Source organism: Orcinus orca, chromosome 1 (genome assembly GCF_937001465.1).
Source record: "Orcinus orca chromosome 1, mOrcOrc1.1, whole genome shotgun sequence".
NCBI classification, from domain to species: domain Eukaryota; kingdom Metazoa; phylum Chordata; class Mammalia; order Artiodactyla; family Delphinidae; genus Orcinus; species Orcinus orca.
The window spans coordinates 193,868,896-193,893,368 of record NC_064559.1 but is presented as its reverse complement, the minus strand read 5'-3'; the positions used below and the strand labels follow the sequence as shown (position 1 = coordinate 193,893,368).

Below are 24,473 nucleotides of genomic sequence, written 5' to 3'. Positions count from 1 at the left end.
GGCCCCATCCGAGATCTTTTAATAAGATCTCCAAGTGATTTGTATGCACATTGAATTTAGGAAAATACTATCAGTACATCCTAACCCTAACTAGACACTTTGCAATCACACCAAGAATGTTAATAAAGATACCACTGCCCAGACCTTACCTCAGATCAGAACTTCGAGGGTCGGGCCTGGGCAGTCTCTATAACAGCTCCCCAAGTGATCCTACCATACAGATGGGGCTTGAGAACCACAGGGCTGGACAGGGCTGTGAGCAGCCTATGACATCTTCAGAGAGGCTGGGTACAACCCAGACAGACCCTCTGAGCTCAGGGCCTCAGCTCCAGCCGTGTCTTCTATGGAATACCCCGATTCCGGCTGGCCAAGAGCAGCCCGGCCATCCTCTTCCCAGACTCTCCACTTTCCTGACCCCACTTGGAGGGGTTTCTATAGAGACAGACCCCACCTGCTGGTGCTCAGCCCAGCTGCCCCAGGGAGGAGCGGCCTGTCTTGTTTTCTATGCAGTCCCGCCAGCCTCTGCCTGCAGTGATCCCAGGGCTGGCTGCTTCCAGCCCAGTGGCCTGCTAAGGTCTCCTAGGGTCAGAGGGACCTAAAAGCCAAAGCCTTCAGGTCTGGCCCTATTGTCAAGAGTCTGGGTTCAAAGAAAGGTGCAGCTTCAAGTGTCAGCCTTAAAGGGGTCTTCCAGAATTTCTAGCGCCGAAGTGGACAATTGATGGTTAGCAGAAGAGTTTCCTTTAGCCCAAACAAAAAGTTTTTAATTGAAATATGGTTGTTAACATCTCCAATCAAGAAGTTTCACATTTTAAAATTTCCCAGGTTCTTTTGAAAAATCTGCAGATCTGGCAATAGGTAGCTGGCCTTTAGATGGGCAGCCTCCTCAGCTCCTGGACCTCCTCTCGCCTCACCTGTTTTGCTCCCTTGCCTTGCCCACCCAACCGTGGAAGTGCTTGACCTTGAACCTCCAAATTCGGATCCGACTCTTGACCTCTAGGAGAAGCTAAGGGCCTGAGCAGACTCAGCACAAGGTGTCCACCTTTAGGTCCAGACCTTGGTCGCTCTTGGCGCCATGCTCCAGGCTGCCTCCCGCTCATCCCAAAGCAGTGGGGCACTTGCGGGAATATGAGGTTCACAACAAGGCCAGTTTTTGTGAGAAATGAGAACTCTGTTTAACTGGACCCGTTGTGCCATCCTTCTCCCTCCCTCTCCCTCACCCGCCCCTCCCTGAAGGGAGAGGCAGTCAGCGGCTAGTTCTGGACTAACAGTCACGGAGGAAAGTCAAAGGAGAAAGCCAAGGGCAAGGGAGGGACACGCGGAGGGGAGGGAGGCGGCGCAAGAGGCTTCCACTTACAAAAGCCCAAGACACGTGGAGAGCTGGGGAAGGAGGGGATGTGTGGTTAACCGCAGTTCCTCTTGGTTCTCTGAGAATCTCATCCTCTTGCTGAGGGGGACCAACTTGGCAGGCCAGAAAGGATCCATTAAAGATCATATTGGCCTTGAGCATGAGGTGGGAGGGACGGAGACCAGGCCAGGGAAGGGGAAAGGCCGGGCAAAAGTAAGAACCTGCAGGCGCCCCTCAGAACCGCTGTGCCCAGGGCTCTGGCCCCAGAGGGTCCTGCCCACATCTGCCCTTTGTGCGCGGAGACAACAAATGGATGTGGAGGCCTCTCCTGAAAGTGGGTGATGAGCTCACGTGACCATGGTGACGCTGCCATGCTCTTCCTAGGGCGAGACACGAGGCTGAGCTGGGGCCGAGGGCAAGGCAACCCCTTCAGGTCCCTGTCACAGTGCCTGTGGGCCTTCCCGGCTCCTGGAACTCCGGGAGGAGTCTGGAGGTCAAGGCCAGAGCATGGGAGTGTGCCGGGGCCGCGGCCTTGCGCTGCCCACCCTGTGGCCCCAGAGCCCTGGCTCAGCAGCAGGCTTCCAGACGGGGCATCTGCCATCGGCCACCTCCTCCTGGATCCTGAGCTGCACGAGCTCTGAGGGCTGAGGGCAGGCGGGCCGAGCCAGGCCGGAGGGCACGTGGCCAAGTAACCCGGGGGGCTCTGTCTGCTCAGGGATCCACGGGGGTCCATGGGGTGGGGGTCCACGCTCCAGGGGGCAGCTCAGGACAAGGACAAGCACGGCAGGCCAGCTGTAACACCAGGCAGGGGGCAAGGACGGCCCAAGTCATCAGCCGTCACACACGAGATGGGCGCTCTCTGAATGACCGTCCGGGGTGCCTGGGGTGACAGCTGGTGGCCGGGGGGGTCTCCTTGAGCTCGGATGAGGTGACTACAACACTGGGATCCATTTCTTGTCCCCATTGTAGAGAAAGGACTGCTTTCCGGGGAATTCCGGCTTGTATGTGGCTGTGAGAGGAGAGAGAGAGACAGTGTTGAGAGAGAAAAGGCCAATTCTCAAGGTCCTGGCACTCGGCGTTGGAGCGGGTGAGGCCGGCGGGACCCGTGCACCTGACATGTGGGGAGACGGGGAGGGAGGGACTGGGCCTAGGTCATCCGGCTCTGAACTGGCCCAGGCAGGACTCGAACTCCGGCTGCCCACCTTCTTCAACTCACTAACCTTTTTAACAGAAGGAAATTCACAAAAGAGTTTTGTAGGAAATTTGAAAAGAAATGAATACAGCAACACTCTTATAGAAGCAAGGTGTCAGCTTAATGCGGGTTTGCTTTGATTTAGTTCAGAAATTTCGGGAAAACTGAAAGCCATCACAGTAGCGGCCAGGACCACGCAGGGCTTGGGAACCACAACCTGGGGTGGCTGGAAACTCTCACGCTGATGCTGATTCGTTCACGAGGGCCACGCACGGCCTCCGGTACACCCTCAGGAAGCTGCTGAGGGGTCCAGGTAGATCTGCGCCCACTGGAAGCCAAGAAGGCAGATGTTTGCATGTACTTACTCTGGGAGGCCCTCAGGGAAGCCCACCTTGGCCTAGGTGATCACAGCAGCAGGCCCTGGCCTGCACCTGCCCTCCAGGTGCCCGCATGGAGAAGATGCTTGGAGAAAGCTCCTAGAGGACTGGGCCAAACAGGGTCAGACAAGGATCCGGCTGGTCTCCGGGGTCCTGGCACCACCACTCCATGGGGCATTCGTACATTTGCGGGACCAAGCTGAGTTCTGCCTGGACTGACCAGATGACCCGTAGGTCAAACCTGTGCCATCTTATTGGCTTATCACTACGTTTCCAAGGACAGAGCCATGAGGATGATATTCTCCCTGTCCCGCCTACCTTACATGTTACTCACCTGTGTGTGTGGAGGGAAGGGGACGCCTCGGGGGCCAGCACTGAGCCTCAGTCATCTTTGCCTCCGCAGGGTGGGAGCATCAGCGATGCTCATCGAGAGCCTGACTTTCACAGGCCTGGTGGCCACCTCAGCTCTTGCCTTCCCCCTCCCATGCCACCAGCCCATCAGCGCACCTGTCATTCCCCAATGCCATAAACTCTGGCCAGTGTCGGGGGTGGTAAATAGCTAGGGGCTCCAGGTAGGCAGGGGAGTGCAGGGACCACCCACTGGAACAAGTCCCTCAGACTATCAGCTCTCAGGCAGATCCTGGGGGTAACCATATGGCTTGAAAGAGCTGCTCGGGTGGAGCCCTGTTTTATTTCATGACAGACAAGGCGTCGAGGCGAGAGTCTGGGCCTCTGCCCTCCGCTCACCCTCTGCAGGACTATGACACCTTGCTCTCCGGGCCTTCCCCATCTGGGAGGTGACCCCACCAGACTAGACCTACGATTTAAACATTCTTAAGAACATGAACTTTTTAGACAAAAGCTATGGCTCTTTTCCACAGAAAATAATATCTGCACGCTCCAAATTTGCAGACGATTTCAGGGTCACAGACCTCCTGGAGCCCAGCTTTGTGTCTCTTGAAACATTCATAGTCCTCAGTTATAAATCCCTGACCTGGATCATCTCTAAGAGCCCTTTCACCTTAAAAAAATAAATTAAAAAAAAAAACAAAAACCCACCTTTCATACTCTGACAGTGTAAGCCGAAAAGTCTTCTAGATCCACTCTAACCCCTGTAAACTGTTTGGCAAACAGCCTATAAATCAGTGGTATTTGATGGCCCAGGAATGACAAACAATTCCAGGTTTGGTTTTTACAATCACTGAAAGCAATCCTCTGACCTGGGCCAGGCGAGCCGAGCAGGCCTGGCTGGGACGGCGCCACTGTCCACCGGCTGGTGTTGGACACGAAGGATGCACTGGAGACGAAGTGCTTGGGGGGCCCCGTGTAGTCCACGATCTCATACTGCCCAGGGCCTGGAAGAGGCGGCTTCGGGGGCAGAGGCAAAGGCTGGGCAGAGAAAGTTAGGATGGGGTTTCTCCTTCAGAAAAGACAAAAATGGGAAGATGTCCCTAAATCAGTCTATTGGAGAAATGGCAGTTTTTCGACATAGCCAGGACCTGCCCAGTGCCCAGCCATCTGCAAGAGGACTGGACGAGGCACTGGGAGACCTATTTCCTCTTCCGGCTCCACTGCTAGTGATCTGGGGACCCTGGACCCCAGTCTTCTCACCTGCACAAGGGCAGTCATAACGGTACCTACCCTGTAGGCTTGTTTTCAGGGTTAAAGGAGATGACACACCTAAAACACGGTAGTCAGGACAGGGCCCAGCACAGTGAGAGCCAGTACATTTGTCGTTGTGGATGACGGATGTCGTTGAGCTAATCAGGAATGGCAGAAGACATCGATGCCATGTGCCAACTCTGATCGCTTGGTAGTGCCTGGCTGGAGCTCCATGTAAAGAACTGAGGCCTCGTTTGGGCTCTATGGGAAGAGCATTGGTGAGCCACTTGTGATGTCTGCCATGGCCAGGAAATGGGAAGAGGAATCCCAAATTCCAAGGATTTGCCATCCCGAGACTAGCAGATCTTTAGAGGCCATTCTAGCACTGACATCTCAGAAATATTAAACATGTTTTTGGCAAGGCAGGAGGTAGGAGTGGAAAAATACTGGGCTGGAAGTCAAGAGACCTCTGAATAACGATCACCACTTAGATTGCAGTTGTTTTCAGGTCTGTCTTCCCCCCTTCAGGAAAGGGAGTCTTTTAAGCCTGTTCTCGAGAGAATAAATGAAACAGAGAACCTGTATTCGAGCCCTCACTCTGTTACTAATGCACTCTGGGACTCAGTCTCCCCATCTGTAAAATGAGGGGGTTGGACATGACGACCTCTGAGGTCCCTTCCAGCTGTGACCTCCCATCTGGCCTTGATTCAGAGAGGTCCGCTGGGTTGCCCAGGAATCCTGGGATTGTTAACAGGAAATGTCCTACCCTCCTGGCCATGCAATAGAAGGGCTGCCCACTTCTGCCTCACATCTGAAGCTTCTTCTAAGGTCTTTCACCAAAATGAAAGAGAGATTTCTCAGAACCTTGAATGGCCCCAGGAGACTCATCACAGCTCAAAGCCAACCCATCCAAACAGAGGAGGGAACTGGGATGCCCAGCCACTGGAACTCTGCTGCCCTTTGGCCAACACCTTCTGAAGCAGAGGCATTCTTAGACTCGGAGAGCTAGAGGAGACCTAGAGATGTCTTATCCAACATCCTTATTTTGCTTAAGAAGCTGGTGCCCAGAGAGAGAAAGTGAGTCACCCAGTGTCACAGAGCAAGTTCATGGTAATGCCAGCACTGGAACTCAAGTCTTGGTGACTAGCAAGATGGGGAGGGCATTGTGGCAAAGGAGAATTTTCGAGTTTTAGAGTCACACAGACCTGAGTCTGAATACCGGGCAGCCAAGTCCCTGGACCTCTCTGTTCCTGGCAACAAGGAGTAGTAACACTCACTCCTTATATGCGGGTTGATGACTGGAGAAAAGCTATGTAAGGTGCCTAGCAGAGCGTCCAAACACAGTAAGTCCTCAGTAAAAGCAGTTGTGTTATTACTACGATCCCTTGCAGCACCACCATCCGCTGTCTGGATGGGCAACGGAGCCTCAGGAAAGTGAGGTTAGGGGGCCTCTCACCAGAGTTACCTTGGGGCAGGGTGGACACTCCCACTGCCAGCGGAGGCTGCTGGCAGCCATCGTAAACCTGCGAGAGGCTCACGTCTTGGGATGGAGGAACAGCTGGCTTGGATGTATATATTTAGGATAAGGTGCCCACAGGAAAATGGGGGGAAAACGTTGCCTCCTTTCTTTCCCTCCAGTCTGCGTGGAAGAACTGGTTACAGTGTGTGATCCACCACTCTCCCCTTACAAATAAAAGCTGGCATCTCCTTGTTTCGGCTGCAACACCCCTTCAGAGCACCCTCAGAAATTTGATCATTGAGAGACAGGCTTGACTCCTGGAAGTTAGAGGTGGAATGAGCCAATCACCGCATGAGGTTACTCCATGGGTCCAGGTCACCCTGAGTCTTTGAGGAAACTGTGAGATGTCTACTCTCCTGACCAGGGACAGCCTGCAGGGAGCTGGGCAGTGGGGGTCAGCATCTCACCAGATTCTTTTTTTTTTTTTTTTGTGGTACGTGGGCCTCTCACTGTTGTGGCCTCTCCCCTTGCGGAGCACAGGCTCGGGACGCGCAGGCTCAGCCGCCATGGCTCACGGGCCCAGCTGCTCCGCGGCATGTGGGATCTTCCCGGACCGGGGCACACACCCGTGTCCCCTGCATCAGCAGGCGGACTCTCAACCACTGCGCCACCAGGGAAGCCCATCACCAGATTCTTGCTGAGAGTGAGTGAGACAGGTCCCTCACCCTCCCCTCCATCCACATGCCCAGGAGAGGCTTTGCCCCACCAACTCAGCTCCCCGGATCTTCGGACAGTGTCAGTCCCGTGTGCAGCTCTGTGCCAGGCACTCTGGGAAGTCCAGACTGTTCTGTGCTAAGACACAGACCCTGAATGCCCCGGAGTGCTTAACAATCCACTGCCAGTGACAATCATGGCCGGTGACAACTTACAGGCTTTGCACTCAGACAGATGAGTTTGAATCTCTGCTTCCCCATCTACCAGCTGTGCATCCTTAGAAAAGCCTCTTAATCTCCCTAGGCCTCAGTTTATCTGCAAAACAGTGGATAATAATACCTGCCTCCCAGGGTTGTTATGAAGATTAATGAGTGCTTTACTGGTACCTTTTTTTTTTTTTTTCACATGAAATGTTAGATTATAGGTGAGAGAGACTAATTCCAACTGGGTGAATCCAGAAATCTACCTAGAAGAGGTAACATTTGCTCTGAAAGGTAAGCAGGAATTCTTTGGCTAGAAAAGGTGGAGGTGGGGGCATTTCCCACAGAGGAAACAGCAGGGGCAAAAGCCTGGAAGAGGGACAAGCCGTGCTCCGTGGGGCCGGGACTGGGGCACAAGGAGCCAGAGGCTAAGCCCCTGGACCGCCTTCAAGCCTCCTTCCACCCGTGAATTCTGGGCTGTTCGCTTGGGTTTCTGACCAACCCCCGTTACAGGCCCTGAGGAGGAGCTAAAGGAAAACTACCAGTGGCCTCTCAGTGAAGCCTAACTCCCAGGTCACCTCCCAGAAACACCCAGCACAGGGACTTCCCTGGTGGTCCAGTGGTTAGGACTCTGCGCTTTCACTGCTGTGGGCCCAGGTTCGATCCCTGGTGGGGGAACTAAGATCCCGCAAGCTACCCTGTGCGGCCAAAAGAAAAAAAAAGAAATGACCAGAAATACCCAGCACAGCGTTGTCCAACGACTCCATGCCTTTGCCGTGCTGATCCTTCTGCCAGGAGCACCTCCTTTCCCTGCCAACTCTGATTCCCTCTTTGCTTCTCACCTCCTCCAGGGAAACTCCCCGGGCCACAATCCTTCCCCTTCCCCGCCTCCCTTCCTGGGCTCCATAGAGGAGCACGGGTTTTGGAGTCAGGTGGACCTGGATTCCACCCTCTGCTCTACCACCGGGGAGAGTCTGCGTCCCCTGTAAACTCTATGTAACAATCCTGACCCGTGGGAGAGTTGGAAGATGAAGCTGTAGGAAGTCTGTGAAAACTCTGAGGGCTGGAAGCTGGCCCCTCAATACACTGTAGCCATTCTTCTCTTCTCTGCACAAAACACATTACTTTTCTATGCTTTTTACTTGTCTAGCTCTTTAATGCAGGGGATGGTGTCTTATCCATCACTGAGGCCCTGGTCCCTATTCCCGAGGACATTTGCCTAACTGCAGAGAGGAGCAGAGGGGTTGAAGCAAGTAGGGGAGCCCAGGCATCTGAACCCCACCTGACAGTTTTATCATCACCCGGGGATGGTCCTTCCATGTCCTCATGGGGCTGGGCAAATCACTGAGGTCAGACTGAATCAAACCCGGGGCAGCCACAGTGCACTGTAACCAGGGATTTTTATGAGCCTCATCGCCCAGTTTTAAAAGCCAACCTGGTCCTGCCCCGTGGAAAAAAACATCTGTCAAAGGCTCTGACTTGGCCACAACTGGATTACGTTGTGTTTGCAGCTTCCAGTGTGAGCTGTTTGCAAATCACCAAAGAATAATGAATGTCTCAGAGGACTCAGCAGGTCACTTGGGGAGGGCATCCAAGACCCTCGGGACACTCCCAGGCACAGATTCACTCTGCCTCAGGGATTCCCAGGGTTGGGAGGGATAAAGGGGCAATTTTTTTCTCATCATTAAAGGGCAGCCGATTGCCTCTGGGGTGGAATGCGGTATCTGTTTAACAGGGGAGTGGGTGACAGATTACAGCTGCTTGGGAAGAAGCATCCCATATCTAATTGAAAATCCCAGGGGAAATTTAGGTGGGTCCAACGTAATTACCCAAATTGGAGTGGGGCCGATGGGGCTCTGGCTGTGACAGGACAGCATGTCTGAGCAAAACCAGTGGTTTAAAAACTCCAGGAAGGAGATCAAGGGTTAGAAAGATGTCAGTGGGTGTTTCACCTCCCTGCTGGCGTGAGTCGGAAGGCAGCACCTAGGAGGAAGTATTCTGATCTCCAAAAGCCCTTCCCCTGACTCACCCTGATCCACTGAGTCAGCACTGTGACGGATGCTGGAACCTACAGAAGTGAAACCCTGGCTGATAGCCTCCTCCAGAGACCCCCGGAAGCTGGTAAATCCTCTTAGCCTTTGAGTCAGCACCGTGGCCATAACAAAGACACTCTGTGGAGGAGCCCAGAAACGCCACGCCAACGACCCTACAGCCCCTCACCGCATCTGTGCGGCAGGGCCACTCAAGAAACATCGGGTGAGTGCAGAGGGCTCGCTCACACGTTTCGATGAAAGTACAAATCACGCATGTCAAAAGTTTACAGTTTGCCAGACATGGTTAGTTATGTGAGTCATCTTTTTTTATCCTTGCAAGCGTGTTGTAAAGTGTGCTTGCCCCAACTCACAGAGGATGAATTTGAATTCCCAGGGAGTTAAGTGACACCCCCCCCACCCCTACCCCCAGCCTCCCAGGGCTGGTGAGAGGGGAAGGCGGGAGTTTCAGCGGCCTGACGACTCCCTGCCTGTGCTTATGCCCTCGGTGCCACGGCCTCTGCAGCCGGTTCCCAGCTCAGGAGGCCAGCAGGGGTCGGTAACACGGCACCAGTGACCCCAGCGAGAATTAACATCTCCCCCGTTCTCCCTGCACCCTGAAGAAAGCAGAGCCGAAATACCATCTTTGCAAACTGGAGCCCCACCCGTGAATGGGGAGCCACACACTTCCAAGCAAGAGAAACAAGGGCAGGCCTCACATCCTGTCACATGCGTGTGACGCCTGGGCGGCCCGTGCTTCCACAAAAGAAACACTGTGATGATTCTCAGATTCTCCACCACTGCCCCATGCAGCCCCCGGAGATCTGAGTATGATTAGGCTTGATGTAGACAAAGTCTCAACGTATCGATGGGGAGGAAACAACGCAGACCTTCTCCGGGGCCTGACAACCCCAGGATGGGCCCTCAGGTGCTCCTGCCCCTCTCCTCCCTCCAGGGTCACAGGAAAGGAAACAGAATTTGAATTTGAGAGACTGGAGTTTGGATACTCCTTCAATACTATCACATTCGCTGTTTCTCTTCTTTATATCACATCCCTTTCTCCATCGTCCCACATAAACAGATGGATGCTACTTTGGAATAACCAACAGCACACTTTAGTTTTATCTCTTTGCTTTTAAATGAAATTACAGATTTCTCAACCTCACCCTTTCCATGCCAACTCAACAATATATACTGGACTTCCTCTGTGGGTCCTGCCTGCCCCCATGTTCACTGCCTCCGTATGCTCTCCGAAGTGACATGGTGAGCAAAGCTGGGGTCACAGAGTGTGAGAAATGGAAAGATTTCCCCTCTTTTCACAAATGGAGAAACAAAGGCCCAGGGAGGCGCTGAGAGCAGCCCCAGACCACAGAGCCTGCCGTGGAGGCTGGGGCACTGTCCACTCACCGGGGTGAGCCCAAGTTTAAGAGACACTGGGTTTGACAAGTCTCTTTACTGCGGACCTTCTCAGAGCCTTTAATAAGCTCATGTATACTGTGATGCACCCGGGGGCAGAGGGATTGTATGCAGTGCTTCCTGGGTTTATTAACCCAGGAGCCACCATTCACGAAGCATCACAGAGAGCCAGTGCGCCCCAGATACCCCCAGACACACCAGCACTACTGCACTGCTCCCATCAGAAAGCTGGCGCCCTTGGTGGGGGAGTGTGGTCATGCAACCTTGGGGCCCAAAACGATCCGGCGTTTTGTGGCACGTTCCTCTGCCTTGCTCTGGAGTTGTTGCCAGGGGAGCCTGAAGGTATGGATGGTGCTCTGTCCATGTGAGCTCCCCCATAGCCCTCAGCACAGCACCAGAAACCTCCAGGGCCTGCTGACTGACGGATGCGAATGCCATAAAATGAGGCTATTTCAAACCACTCATCCAAACTCGGACGCAGGCCAAATGACACCGCTCTGGGGAAGGCGGTTAAACACCGAGTGCCCCTCACCCTCCTCTCGTTTCCCTGAAGAAGCTTCCAGAGTCAGGGTGGGGGCTTGAGCCTCCATGCCTCAAACAGCTGCATCTTCTATCGTCACATAGCCTCTCTAGGATATAGAATAATAGCTGCTGTAATAAGAAGAGTGAGAGCTATTTTCAAGCACTTTCTCATCTAATCCTCACAGAACCCCCATGAGATAAGGTTCTTATCTCCACTTAATACATGGAAACATGGAGGCTCAGGGAGGAGAAGTCTCTGCTAGAGACAGAGCTGTGATTCTTACTCAGGTCTGCTAACCCCAAAGCCCATCCTCTCTCCCACTCCATTTGGGGGCAGCATAGGGAAAGGTTGTGTGTAGTGGTGCCCAAGCCAACCCAGAGGCAGGAAGTCCCTGACGTTTGGAGAGAGCCTGTTCCTGGAGACTTTCCCGCCCCGGTCCCGAGTCCTGCAGCCTATGAAAGGTCAGCCTGCAGAACCCCAGATCCGAAGGGCAGAAGGGACTCAGCTGGTGGACTCCATCTGAGGTCTGAATCCCTTCCCCAGGTCCTGGGTTGGACTCAGCAGGCTCATGTCTTGCTCCTCTCCCTTACCCCTGACCCCTTGCCCTGGGCTCATGGTCCGAGTAGACCCAGTTTGCCAGCCTCCCCGGGCCACCCAGCCTCCTGACCCCCTGTGGCTCTGCGCCCAGCCAGCTGCCTGAGCTCTCTGGAGGCTCCCAGGTGACCTCTCTGGAGGCTCCCAGGTGGCTATACCCTTGGTCCCAGCCCTGCTGGTCCGCCCTCACAACAGCCAATCCTGTTGAGAGTGACAGGACGGCTGACCTTCACGGCACTTAGCTCTAGAAGTTCTAGACCCATTTGAGGAATATTAAGCCCCGTGAATTTTTGAGCCTCTGAGGTGAAAGTAACATCAAATGTACAGGAGATTAAAAACAGTAACACAAATCCCTGTCTTTTAAAATTTGTGTTATTGACTCACTATTTGTACCTACTATATCAAATATATTTTTTAAATCAGAAAGCAACGTTCGGATAAATTATCCCCACTTTACAATCGAGGGCATGCAGGCTCAGAGGGGTTAGCACAGTGCTGACGGTCACACAGCATGAATATAGCAGAGCTGACGTTCAAATCTAGCAGGGCTGACCAACTCCAAAGTCTAGGCTGTTAACCTATCAGTAGAAAGCTATGAGAGTTTCACCGCTTTCGTATATCCTGCCACCCCAGTGGAGATTTTATATTATAAAGATAGAAGAATACCAGCACCAGGAGAGTACAGCATCATGGGGAATGTTGGAAGATGCAAACAGTCCTGAGCCTGAGTCCCAGGTGCATCTCAAGTTAGCTGTGTGGACTTACGCAAGTCTTTCAGCCTCGCTGAGGCCTGGCTTCCTCCTCTATGAAGTAAGAATAATCATTCCTACAATAGAGTTGTTATGATCATTGAAGAAGATGTTAAGTTCCTGGCATACAAGAGTTACTCAGTAAATACTACGTATTCAACAAGTATTTCTTGAGCACCTGCTATGTGTCAGCAAGGGCCCCAGGAGAGCAACTCGGCCTGTGTCTGCCAAGCTGTGACACCCCTTCCTTTTCTCCCCAGGTTCGGGTCCTTCCCCAGAATACCTTTCAGAAGAAAGATCAGGATGGTCAGGACTCACGGGATAAGAGTCTTTTTGTGAACTTCGGTGTGACCTCCTGGGTTGTAATAACCGGGTCCTGGGCCTGTCGACATCAGTTTTAATCCACGGCCAGTTTTTGATTTAAAACAAGACATTAATATCTTCGGCGACTGCTTCACAAGGGATTCGTTGACATTATAATGCCCTGGGCAGAAAGAAATTTTAAAACAGAATAAAGAACTTCTCTCAAAAAAATAAAAAGCAGTAAGAATACATTTAATGACTATAAGGCAGTATCACTCCAGGATGGTCAAGTAGAAGGGGCCTGGAATAACTGAAAATAACGCTCACCATTTAGAGAACATGTGTCCGTGCATCACGTATGTGGCTCATTTAATCCTCACGGCAGCCCTGCAAGGTGGGTATTAGCACCATTCTAAACATGAGGAAATAGACTCAGAGATATTCAGTAATTTGCCGAAGGACATTCATCTAACCAGGGCCTAAGCCCAGCTTCCTCCTCCATAAACTAAGGATAATAATTCTTCCAACAACTGGGAGGCTATGGTAGAAAAAGAACATTTTAGGTTCCTGGCACATGGTAGCTGCCCAGTAACTATTATGTAATCAACAAATATTTATTGAGCACCTACTATGTGGACCCAGACCCACCTTTCTCCAAGGTCCATGCTTCCCCACCATGCCTTGTCTCAAGAAACTGTCAGAATATAAGTAATTTGGCTGTGCACAAAGCTTTAAGGAAGAAGAGAATGATCTGAGCTGGGGTAAAGAGGGAGCAGTCTCACCCTAAAGAGCAAGTAACCCTGTAAATGGGGGCAGGCATTTTGGGGTGCAAAGCGGCAGTACTAGGCAAAGGCCTTCAAGATGCTGCACACTTTGACCCTGGCTTCCTATTACTTGGAAGTTAAGGAAATTATTCAACATAATGGAAAAGCTCTAAGCCTAAAGATGTACACAACAGCAGTAGCTACAGTGTGAGAAACGATGAATAGCCCAAAGGTCCAAGTACAAGGGCACAGTTATGGGAAAACAGCCTAATCTGGTGGAATATCAGCCCTGAGGGTGATAAACGCAAAGGCCATGAAGCCTATGGCAATGTTCTCAAAAATAAAGGTGAGTGAGAAAAGTAAAATAAAGCCTAACAGTCTATACTGTATACACTATGACGTCAGTGTGCAAATGGATACATGTGAGTAAAAATAGGTGGGAACCCAGAAAAGTGGGAAAAACTATATTAATGGTGGCATTGTGGGTGGGAAAAATATTTCAAATTTTCTAACCACTGTAAAGTTAATTTTTAAAAAACAAAATCGACTTTTTCATTGCAAAAGCACTGAAAACAACAATATGGGACATATTAGCAAGATTTTATTGAAATGGTAATACTCATTGATGGCAAAGGTGAGGGAAAGCATATTTCTCATAGAAGCAGGAGGATAAATTATCTCTGTGCTGAAGGGCAATTTGGTCACAAATATCAAAAACCTTAAATATTTTACATACCTTTTGACTTAGCAATTTCACATTAGGCAATTTATGTAAGGAGATAATCTTGATTGTACACAAGTTATGAGCTATAAGGATGTTTGCTCCCACTCTATTTATATGAGTGATCCATTTAAGACAACCTAAATGCCAGCAAGAGGGCATTTGTTCCTTAACTGATGGTACCACCAGATAATGGAATACTATGCATCCATTAACAGAAGATGTTCTAGGAGGATTTTTAATAACATGAAAAGATGGTCCCAATATATGCTAAAGTTAAAAAAAAAAAAACCAGATGTCCAGTTATCAGCATTTATAATACTGGTATATATCTCTAAAATTATCTTTCTGGGTTTTTTACATATACATATATTTATTTTTTATTTTTATTCCCCCTACCAAAAAAAATAGTTTAAAGCAACACTTGATTATAAAATGTTAAAAAGCAGAAGCAAGGGGGAAAGGCATTCATGCTCTCAAGGCCCAGAATAAACCAGGGTTGAACTCTCTGCTGTATTTACCCCGGTCTTTCCATCGTGCACTGGACACTGTCTCATGGTGTTGGGCCCACAGAGTGGATTCGATCGTGTCACCCACGTTTTTCAAGTGACACTTTACCATAGTTGTTTCCCCATGATCTAATAACTTTTTTGTTTTTAAGGAGAAATAGAGAGGAGGATGTTGGGGAAGTGCTTGGCCTTGTGTTCGATGCAGCCAGACTGTAGAAAATCCAGCCAGCCAACGTGTAAAGGTGAGCATTTTGCTCAGAACTGAAGGCAGACCAGACCCGGCCCTCAGCCCCTGAGCCTGGGCACTCTGGGTGGGCGGAACCCAGCAGGGATGCCAATCATGGCTCCACATCTGGTTTCTTCCCACAAGGGGGAGAAGCAGAAACCACAGCGTTTTTCTGAGAGGTCAAAGCAGATTGTTTCTCTCAGAGAAGCAGATTCCCCAGGCTGTGGCCCCTGGCAAATTTGGGGGATGCGGGGAGAGTCCTGAAGGCACCAGGCATCGAGCTGGATTCAAATCCAGCAGTGGGACCCTGGACTAGTCACCTGTTTTCTATATATCATTTTTGCTTGTAAAGTGGGGATATAATAATATTAATAATAACCCCCGCTCTCGGAGCACATATGTGCCAGGCAACTCTCCATGGGGTTTTGAAAGCTCCTGGCACACAGTAGGAGCTTAAAACATGCTGGTGCCCACCTCTCCCCTTCCTGCTGTGTTACAAGGGGCCCCTCGGGACCCTCCCAGAGGGAGGAGCTGCCCACTTCCCAGGGGCTCTCTGGTGGAACCTCTGGCCAAACCCCAGGGATGCTGGCTTTATTCTCCTGTATAAACAAAGAAGGTGGGGTTTTGCCCGTGGTGATGCAAGGCAGGGAGCTTTAGCCAGGCTTAGCCTCCTAATTAGGGCTGGTTTTGTTATTCAGCCTCAGACTGATCTCAACTTTAATCTGGATTTGCTGAAATCTGACATGCGCTGCGATTTTGCCCACACCCCCATCCGAGAAGCATTATTTGCAGAGGTAAACCCTCCCTGCTCCTCCTCTGGGCTCTGGGGCCCAGAGCTCCCTCGGGGGTCTTCTGGACCTGTTTGGGAAGGTCTAGTCTAACCAGTGGTCCTGGAGTATGGACTGCTATGTCACCAGACCCCTCTGGAAAATTTTCACTAAGGCTGGGGTGGGGAGGAGGTCTGAGGGCACAGAACAGGTGCAATGCCTTTCCCCAGCCCAGCAGGGAAAACATCTGCAGGTGAGCCCTTGTGTGTTCCTGAATCCTGGAGGCTTCAGAAGTCACACTGGGATGACAGGGTTAAGAGGTTCCTCAGTCAGACACCTCTGGGCTTAGGCCGGCCATTTATTAGCTGCGTGATGCAGAGCAAGTTGCTTCAACTCTCTGGACCTCCATTTCCTCACCTGAAACACAGGACTGAGAGTGTGGCCCTATGAGGACAGATGTGTGAGGACCGCGTGGAAAAACTTAGCACTGAGTAGGCGCTCTGTAAACAGAGCTATTTCGCATCATTTGATGATAGATGATGAAGCCGCTTTGTAGACATGGGAGGAAAGGAATATTGCAGCCCAATGTCCAAGGGTCAGAGCGTATTGTGTGCCCCGCCTCCCCCCAGCGCCTGGGAGGGCACCTGGGGTATGCGCATGGGCACACTTCTGGCATGAGAAGCCCCTCCCCAGCTGGCTGCCCAAAGCAGGTGCTCTGGGTCTGGAAGGCAGGCCGCCGTGATAGGCCGCCCTGGGGTCCATTTCCAGAGCCGCCGTTCTTCCCCCGAATGGGGAGCCAGTCTTCTCCTCTTTGTACAATACCTGCCTGCACCCCCTCTTCCCTCAATGCCTAACTCCTTCCAAAGAGACTCCCTGAGAAGTGCCCTGCTGATCAGATCTGGTACAGGAAGACTTAAGTCAAGGCCAGTGCGAGGCAGCTGCTTACCTGGGGCAGGTCCTGTTTTAGTAATAGTGAAAAGTCCTCTCTGGGTTTTGGACATGAACCCGGCTCGGGCACAAACATTGTTTGTCTGTTTGCAGCAAGAGACAGAGGCCTGGGGGAGAAAATAAGCACGGTGTGCTCAGTGTCTTGCCTTTCTTTGTCCTTGTTGTTGTGTCTGGACGAGGGGCACTTTGGGGTTAAAAAAAACAAACAAATTTAAACCTGTCTTCAGAAAATGAGCACACATGAGTGGAAAACGTCACACTGGCTGTGCTTTCCCCTTCACCGCAGCTGGACTGGGGGAAGAGCTTGTCATCGCTAGCCATTGTCTGGGGACCCAACACAACACGGAGGACGGTGGCCTGAACCAGCCGGCGGCCCTGGCTTCCGGGCTCGCTCCCCGCACACAGGGCAGCGTATCTTGCTCAAACGGATTAATTTCTCTGAATTTGAGTTTTCTCATCTGTATAATGGATCAGATAATCCCTGCTCCACTTGAGGCAGAGTGCTGTTGGGTTGGGGGTAGGGGACAGCCGGTCAACACAAGTCATCTGTTTTTCTAAAAAGTGTGTAATATTACATAGGCAAATTATTTTCATCATGTTTTCTACGATTTTCATTCTTTTCAGAACACTTAGTCCTACATATCCCCACCCTGATTCCTCACTGCTCAGATAATCCTTCAATACATGTTGGATTTAGGACACACAAAGAAATTGTGTAACTTAAGATTACGATCAAAAAAAAAAAAACAGATTATGATCAGATTTGTAAGCACTGTCTTGACTTTTCTGGGCTGACCAGAAATTTAGAATTTTGGTTGACCCAGGCAATATACATTAGAGAGTGTCCAGTGAGTTCAGAATGCTAAAAATAATTTTGGAAAAAAAAAAAAAAGAACCCTGAGATCATTCTTATGATGAATCATAAATATTTTAAAGGCTAATTTGCAGTCAGTCTCCTGTATTCATTAGATAAAAGATGCAATAAAAATTGTGCCTGCAATGGCTGGAATATTTACTGAATGAGTGAAACTATTTGCTGAGGCCAGGATGCTTGATTTTCTGTGCTACTCCTTTGTCAAAAAAAATGTTTCTCGAGAAATGCAGATGGCATTTTGATTTTGTGTTGACAAAGGCAGAGGAATTTCGCTTTTCCCAGGGTCCTCACGGCCAGACTGCCTGCAGAGAGGGCAGACAAAAAGATCAGGTGGACCAGGCTAATTACTGGACACGGGGAGAAGAGCCAGGACGCCAGAGAGGAAGTAATAACAGGTACCAAGGGAAAGGCTTCCAACAGAGAAGCGGGGGATCGCAGTAAGCAAAGGTAGAGAGGTCTTGACAGCCTCAAAGCACAGTGTGGCTAACAGGATTACCGCATTTCTGCTCCTCGCCAGTTGACTCAACCATTGTTCTCCAGGTCTGAAAAAAGCCTCCTGTAGACAAAACACTACTTCAGCTTTATTCCTCGCCCAGACAGAAAGGCAACAGAAAAAGGGGGCATTTTTGTATACACTGAGTGTGGGTGTTACTGGAAGATTTCACCATTAGACTAGGAAGAGTCAGCTCCACTGGCAGGTTAAAAAAGAATGAAGCAGATTCATTGTATTGCCATGGGAAAAAACAAATCCCAGATATAATTAAGTAGAAAACGCACGCATACTGTGGACAGCATAATCCCAAAACCAAGGGAAGGACCACTGGAGGAAGAGAATACGAACGATATTGCCCCCGTTTTTTTTTGGATTTTTTTTGCAGTACGCGGGCCTCTCACTGTTGTGGCCTCTCCCGTTGCGGAGCACAGGCTCCGGACGCGCAGGCTCAGCGGCCATGGCTCACGGGCCCAGCTGCTCCGGGGCACGTGGGATCTTCCCGGACCGGGGCACGAACCCGTGTCCCCTACATCGGCAGGCGGACTCTCAACCACTGCGCCACCAGGGAAGCCCTGCCCCCGGTTTTTGATGTTTGTTTGCAGAGCAGAATGATGAGGGACTTCCACTTTCTGGCTCATGGGTTTCTGTGATGTTCGAAGATATTTTATGATGAGCATGTATTATTTTCAGAGCCACATTAAAACAATAATGAACAAAAAACATGCAAACTAAAATTGATCTGGTGGCAGAGTCCTGACGTGGGGAATGGTCATTTCTTGATTAACAAAGGAAGTTATTCCTTTGGAGTCATAAACATTTATTGCATGATTACTGCATGCCAGGACCTGAGCTGGGCCTCGGAGATAGGAAGCCAGGGTGAAGGAGCAGTGGGCTGGGGAGGTGAAGGCACGAAGCACTAACACCACAGTGCCCTTCAGCAGCCCCCAGGAGGACGCAGGCGCTCACACGGAGACAGCCTGCACTTGTGTCTGTCTCCCAAGGAACCCAGCCCTCTCTCAGGAATGGCAACGGCACAATGGCCAAGCACATTCATTATCACTCGCCTGGACCAGACCTCGACCTCTCTTTTGTTATCATGACAGCTTCCTAACTGTTTTTTCAAAATCCACCCTTAACCCACACTGCAGTCCATTCTCCACACAGCAACTGGAGGGATCTTTTTTAAAAGGTACATCAGAAGACATCACTCCACACCTCCTATCCTCCTCAAGGAGGGCTTCCCAGCACACAGAGAACAAAATTCGAACTCCCTCCCTTTAGGGCCTTGCATGAACTGGTCCCTGCCTATCTGTCTGGCCTCTCCTCGTCCCCTCTCCCCCGAGCCCCCCTAGTTCATTCTACTTTAGATACTTTGGTTTATTTTTGGCTGCGTCACACGTCTTACAAGATCTTAGTTCCCTGACAAGGGATTGAACAGGGGCCCACGGCAGTGAAAGCGCTGAGTCCTAACCACTGGACCACCAGGGAACTCCCTCTAGCTACCTTCTTACAGTTCCCCATGGGCTAAGGTGTTTGCTGTCCCAGGACCTTTGCACATGCTGTTCCCCCAACTCTGGCTCTTCCCTCAATCCTTGTCTCAGGACCTTCTCTGACCACCCAGTCTAAAGTACATGGTATTGCCAACCTCCACACCCCACACATACTCTCTTTCTCAGGCTCCAACTCTTTGTCTCCCTCAGAGCTGGCCACACAGTAACTATTTTGTTTGTCTGTCTCCTAGTTCTCATCTTGAGTTCCCCACTGGGATCTAAGCTGTATCACTGGTCTGGCACAGAGCAGCCACAGGATTATGAAGGGAAGCCCGGCAGGGCTGGAACATGGGGACTCTGATCACTCCCCAGCTTTATACCTCGGCACCTGCCCGTGCTCACCGATGTGGGAACAGTCCCTTCAAGCTGGGTAACTTTGGGCAAGTCCCTTCCCCTCTCCGAGCCTCAGCTTCCTCTTCTGTAAATTGAGAATAAGAGAATCCACTTCCTGGGTTCTTGTGAGTATGAAATAAGTGAATACACAACTCTTAGAACAGCACACAGACCGTGAAAAGTGCTTCATCATATCATCATCATTCTTATTTTCAGGCTCTGATTACCCTAAGAGAAGAGTATCTAGAGCTATACTACCCCAAACAGTAGCCACTGGCCACATGAAGCTATTGAGCTCTGCAAACATGGCTGGTCCACATTCAGATGTGCTGCAAGTATAAAATATACACTGAATTTTAAGGACTTAATATGAGGGAAAGAATGTAAAACATCTAATTAATAATTTTTATATTGATTAGATATTGCCATACCTTGAATATATTGGGTTAAATAGAATCTATAATTAAAACTAATTTCACCTGTTTCTTTTTACTTTTAAATGTAGCTACTAGGAAAACTTAAATGATGTATGTGGCTCCTGTTATACTGATATTCCTTTTGGACCATGCTGGCCTAGCAGGCACTTGTATTGCTTTGAACATGTTATAATTGATTGGATTCATCATAGAAGGTAGGCAGGATCTTTGTAGTCAGAAAAATCAATATTATTTATAAATATTATAAAAGAAAAAGGAAATTTAAAATGAAGTATTCTAAGACCAAAATATTCTTAAATATAGTATAATAATATTACTACCTTATGTACAATTCATGTCTTAGGTATTTCAGAGTGCTTTCATATTTGTAGTCTCATATGCTTCTTATGATAACCCTGTAGGGCAAGTATAATTAATTCCCTTTTTTTTTTTTTTTGTGGTACGCGGGCCTCTCACTGTTGTGGCCTCTCCCGCTGCGGAGCACAGGCTCCGGACGCGCAGGCTCAGCGGCCATGGCTCACGGGCCCAGCCGCTCCGCGGCATGTGGGATCTTCCCAGACCGGGGCACGAACCCGTGTCCCCTGCATCGGCAGGCAGACTCTCAACCACTGCGCCACCAGGGAAGCCCCCCTAATTCCCTTTTACAATTGAAACTCAAGAGGTAACGGGGCTTCCCTAAAGACAGTTCTACCAGTTTTCATGTATTGTAGAGTCCTCGTGCACCAGATATTGTGCTAGGTAAGCGCTCAGCCTAGACTATCTCATTTAATGTTTACATTAACACCATGGAGTAGACATATAACCCCACTTTACAGATCAATAAACTGAGTCCTGAAAGGTTAAGAGACTTGCCCAAAGCCATACACAGTTAGAAAATGGCAGAGTCGAGATTTGAACCTGAGTCTGTCTCTTACCTGTTAACCACACCATTCTGCCTCAGTCACTACAAAGTGAGGGGAAATGGTGAACCACTGCTGTTAAAAAAACCCAATTTTCTGATATGGGAAGACAGAAGTTTATTTTCCCTCTAAGAATAAAATAGTGTCAGGGCTTCCCTGGTGATGCAGTGGTTGAGAGTCCGCCTGCCGATGCAGGGGACACGGGTTCGTGCCCCGGTCCGGGAAGATCCCACATGCCGCGGAGCGGCTGGGCCCGTGAGCCATGGCCGCTGAGCCTGCGCGTCTGGAGCCTGTTGCTCCACAACGGGAGAGGCCACAACAGTGAGAGGCCCGTGTACTGCAAAAAAAAAAAAAAAAAAAAAGAATATAATAGTGTCTGCAGATAAAGTGGCACGTAATATAATCGTTGCTACAGATGAGAAAACCGTCCCAGAAAACTTATGTGATAAGAGTAATTGCAGTAAGTATTTTCCGGGGCAGTGGTCTTCCCACTGCTCTATACTGACCTCCGTGTTGCCCACATTTTTCTCTGGGTTCTGCAAATTCCCTATGAGAGTTTTGTCCAGCCTCATGTAGCCATTGGGTAGTCAGCAAATGCTAACTGGCTTACCAATTGCAGTAAATGCTATTCCCCAAAGCTCCCCCCTTCCTTTCTTTTATTTTAGCAAACCATTAATTCAATATATATTTAAGAAGCACAGGCAGTGTTCTTACATTGTAATGGTTTGGTGCGGGAGTTTCAAATTTGAGAACTTTCATGAAGCTTGGCAACTGGAACATGCTGGAACAGGAATTACTGAAGTCTTTCTTCGAAACAAAACGTGATGGTATAGTGTATGCATTAGCTGCAGGGTATTTAGAGACGATGGTATCCAGTCGGTCACACTGTGAGGAGAAAGTCAAGGGAATCCACATCATCACGTATCTTATGGCTCCGAAGGGCCGATGTCAAAAAGATGGTGCCCAGCACCAGGTCTAAACACATTTTATAAAAGGTGAAACCCTGGCAGGTAACAATGATAAAATGACCTTGGGCTTTGAGAATTTGCTCTTGGAAAATGCAAGTTCAGACCTGTGTTAACTTCTGTAAACTAACTCTAATTATTCATCTTATGTTTGGGACTTGGCAAAGATAATTCTTCCATAAAAGCATTTCCACCCAATCTCATTTCAGGACACTTATACTTGACTCATCAGCTGGTGGGTGATTTATATGATGGGACGCTTTAGACTTGCTTCTTCCAGCCTTGGTTTTCCTTTGAGTAAAACCCTCACTTTTTGTTTCTAAGTTTAAATAATCCAAATTTCCTAAATAACAAGTTTGCTTCTAACATCTTAAAGGTACAAGGCTCCATAGGGCTTGCCTCCCACCCACACCTCCTATCCACCACCTAATCACTGATTTCATAAAACTCTATGATATTTTTGCTGTTTCAACAGAAACCAATCCTACTCCTTCCAGGAAGCCATGATAAACTATTTTCAGTTAAAAAAAAACCAAACAGAATCAATGTTTGCCAAATGAACAGGGACAAAAGCCATAAAAACTCGGCGATAACATCACCTTACCCTGGGATAGTACGGCAAGTATTAAAGTCTGATAAGACAACAACAAAAAAATGTCATTATTTTATGGGTAAAAGCTTGAGAACATTGCCCTGGGTTTCCTCCACTTGACAGGGGTCAATAAACAAGCGCAGACAGTGGGGGAGGTGTGGGAAGGCATCAGCCCCTCGCCTGACTTCACTCTGTACGTGGCGGCAATGGTCCTCACCATCTGGTTCATGGACCACCAGTAATGTGGGTGGATGTGCCACCAGAAGCAGGAGTGTTCTTTCCAGAGTCTTAGCTGTCCTGAGTCTAACCTGGGTTCGAGTTCCAGCTCCACCTCCTCCTAACTGTAAGGATTCATTGATGTTCCCAGAAGTAAGGTCACCCCAGCCTTGGACTCACCTTACCTTTGCATTTGGGGCAATAGTTAACCCAGTACTTTGCAGGGGCGTTGCATTGGATCCTCATGACAACCCTGGCTCGAGGATATTATGAATATCCCCACTTTACAGATGAGGACCCTGAACTTCCTCAGCTAGCGAAGTGTTGGAACCAACATTCTCGCCTCCATGAGAGGATATGGATCAGATATCCATTCTGAAGAAGAATGAGCCGAGAGGAGTCACAGCAATGCGTTTGCATCTACAAGACGAACAGCTGCTAAATGCCTGTGGGAGGTTTTAGTTCTGGAAGAATCACTACCCGAAATCTGCTGTGCCCGACGGGGCAGACACACCTCTGCTCTTTCCTTCTAACTTCCACAGAAGAAGGGTGGCAAGGTCAGACCTTCCTTCGTGCTGCCATTTGTAGCGTGTCTATCCTGAGTCACCCAACAGAGTGGGCAGAGGGTGTTCTTCTAAAGCGCTAGTTCCCAAAGTGTGTTCCTCGGCCTTCCAGGTCTGTGAGATAAGGTTGTGTTGGTGGTAGCGGCAGCAGGGAGAGAGTTCCAGGGTCAAATAAATTTGAGAAGTTTCACACCATGTTCCCATTTTGAAGATTCATAACACACGTTGGTGTAGTAAGTGCTCTGGGAAGGTCTGCAATAAAGAAACCTCTCTAGCTTTGGGTTTTTTTCCTTTTAATATTTATTTATTTATTTATTTCAGTTGCACTGGGACTTAGTTGCAGCATGCAGGATCTTTGTTGTGGCATGTTTAGTTGCAGTGTGCAAGCTCTTAGTTGCAGCACGTGGACTCCTTAGTTGCGGCATGCACGTGGGATCCAGTTCCTGGACCAGGGATTGAACCCAGGCCCCCTGCATTGGGAGTGCGGAGTCTTACCCACTGGACCACCAGGGAAGTCCCATGTCTAGCTTTGTTTAAACAGCCTTCCCCAACCTTCCTCCATCATAGAATCTTTTGGCTTAAGATACCTACTAACATACCCTTTGGGAAAAACTGTACTAAAAAATTCCTATTCGAGGCAAAGTTCCATAAAGCATTGCAGTAGAATTAGTCTGAGTCTAGTTGAAGTTGACGGTCACTCAACAACCCTCCCCGCCCCTTGGCTTTCTTTTCATTGCCAGGCCTCCGGTCTCCAATTTGGCCACATGCTGGCATTTATGAACCTCTGTCCAGCTCTTCCAGAGCCGCTGCTGCCACCACACAAATACAGAAAGGCCATGGACGCCTCCTCCCGCCTGCCCCATTTAACTTCCTAGTCCGTCCCGTGAATAATTCTGGAGCAAAGCTTTGGAATACCGTCGTGAAGCTCTTCAGACGATTTGAATTTAGGCGGATGACAGGTCCTCTCAAAAGGCTGGGCGCTGTTGCTCCAAGAGTCATCAGGAAGTTTTTAAAGCGTGTTGACCCCCAGAGTCTCTTGGTCAGCCTCACGCAGAGAGACACGCTCCTGCTGGCCATGCTGGCTCCAGTAAGGCAGACCTTTCTCTGATGGG

At 49.7% G+C, this 24,473-nt stretch overlaps 1 protein-coding gene across 9 annotated transcripts in view; it reads right to left on the bottom strand.

Moving 5' to 3' along the window:
* Positions 1 to 734: 734 nt before the first annotated feature.
* Positions 735 to 24,473, bottom strand: part of STPG1 (sperm tail PG-rich repeat containing 1) — a 50,250-nt gene continuing 26,511 nt past the window's right edge. For 2 of the 9 annotated variants that reach the window (XM_049695762.1, XM_049695765.1), the window contains 6 exons: positions 21,740 to 21,910; positions 17,810 to 17,869; positions 16,438 to 16,546; positions 12,520 to 12,685; positions 4,135 to 4,303; positions 735 to 2,354 (listed from right to left, as the gene is read on the bottom strand). In XM_049695762.1, coding sequence (XP_049551719.1) covers positions 2,109 to 2,354; positions 4,135 to 4,303; positions 12,520 to 12,685; positions 16,438 to 16,546; positions 17,810 to 17,869; positions 21,740 to 21,910 — 921 coding nt within the window. In that variant the 3' untranslated portion in view covers positions 735 to 2,108. The other 7 variants (XM_049695782.1, XM_049695775.1, XM_049695790.1 and 4 more) reach the window with 7 other exon arrangements.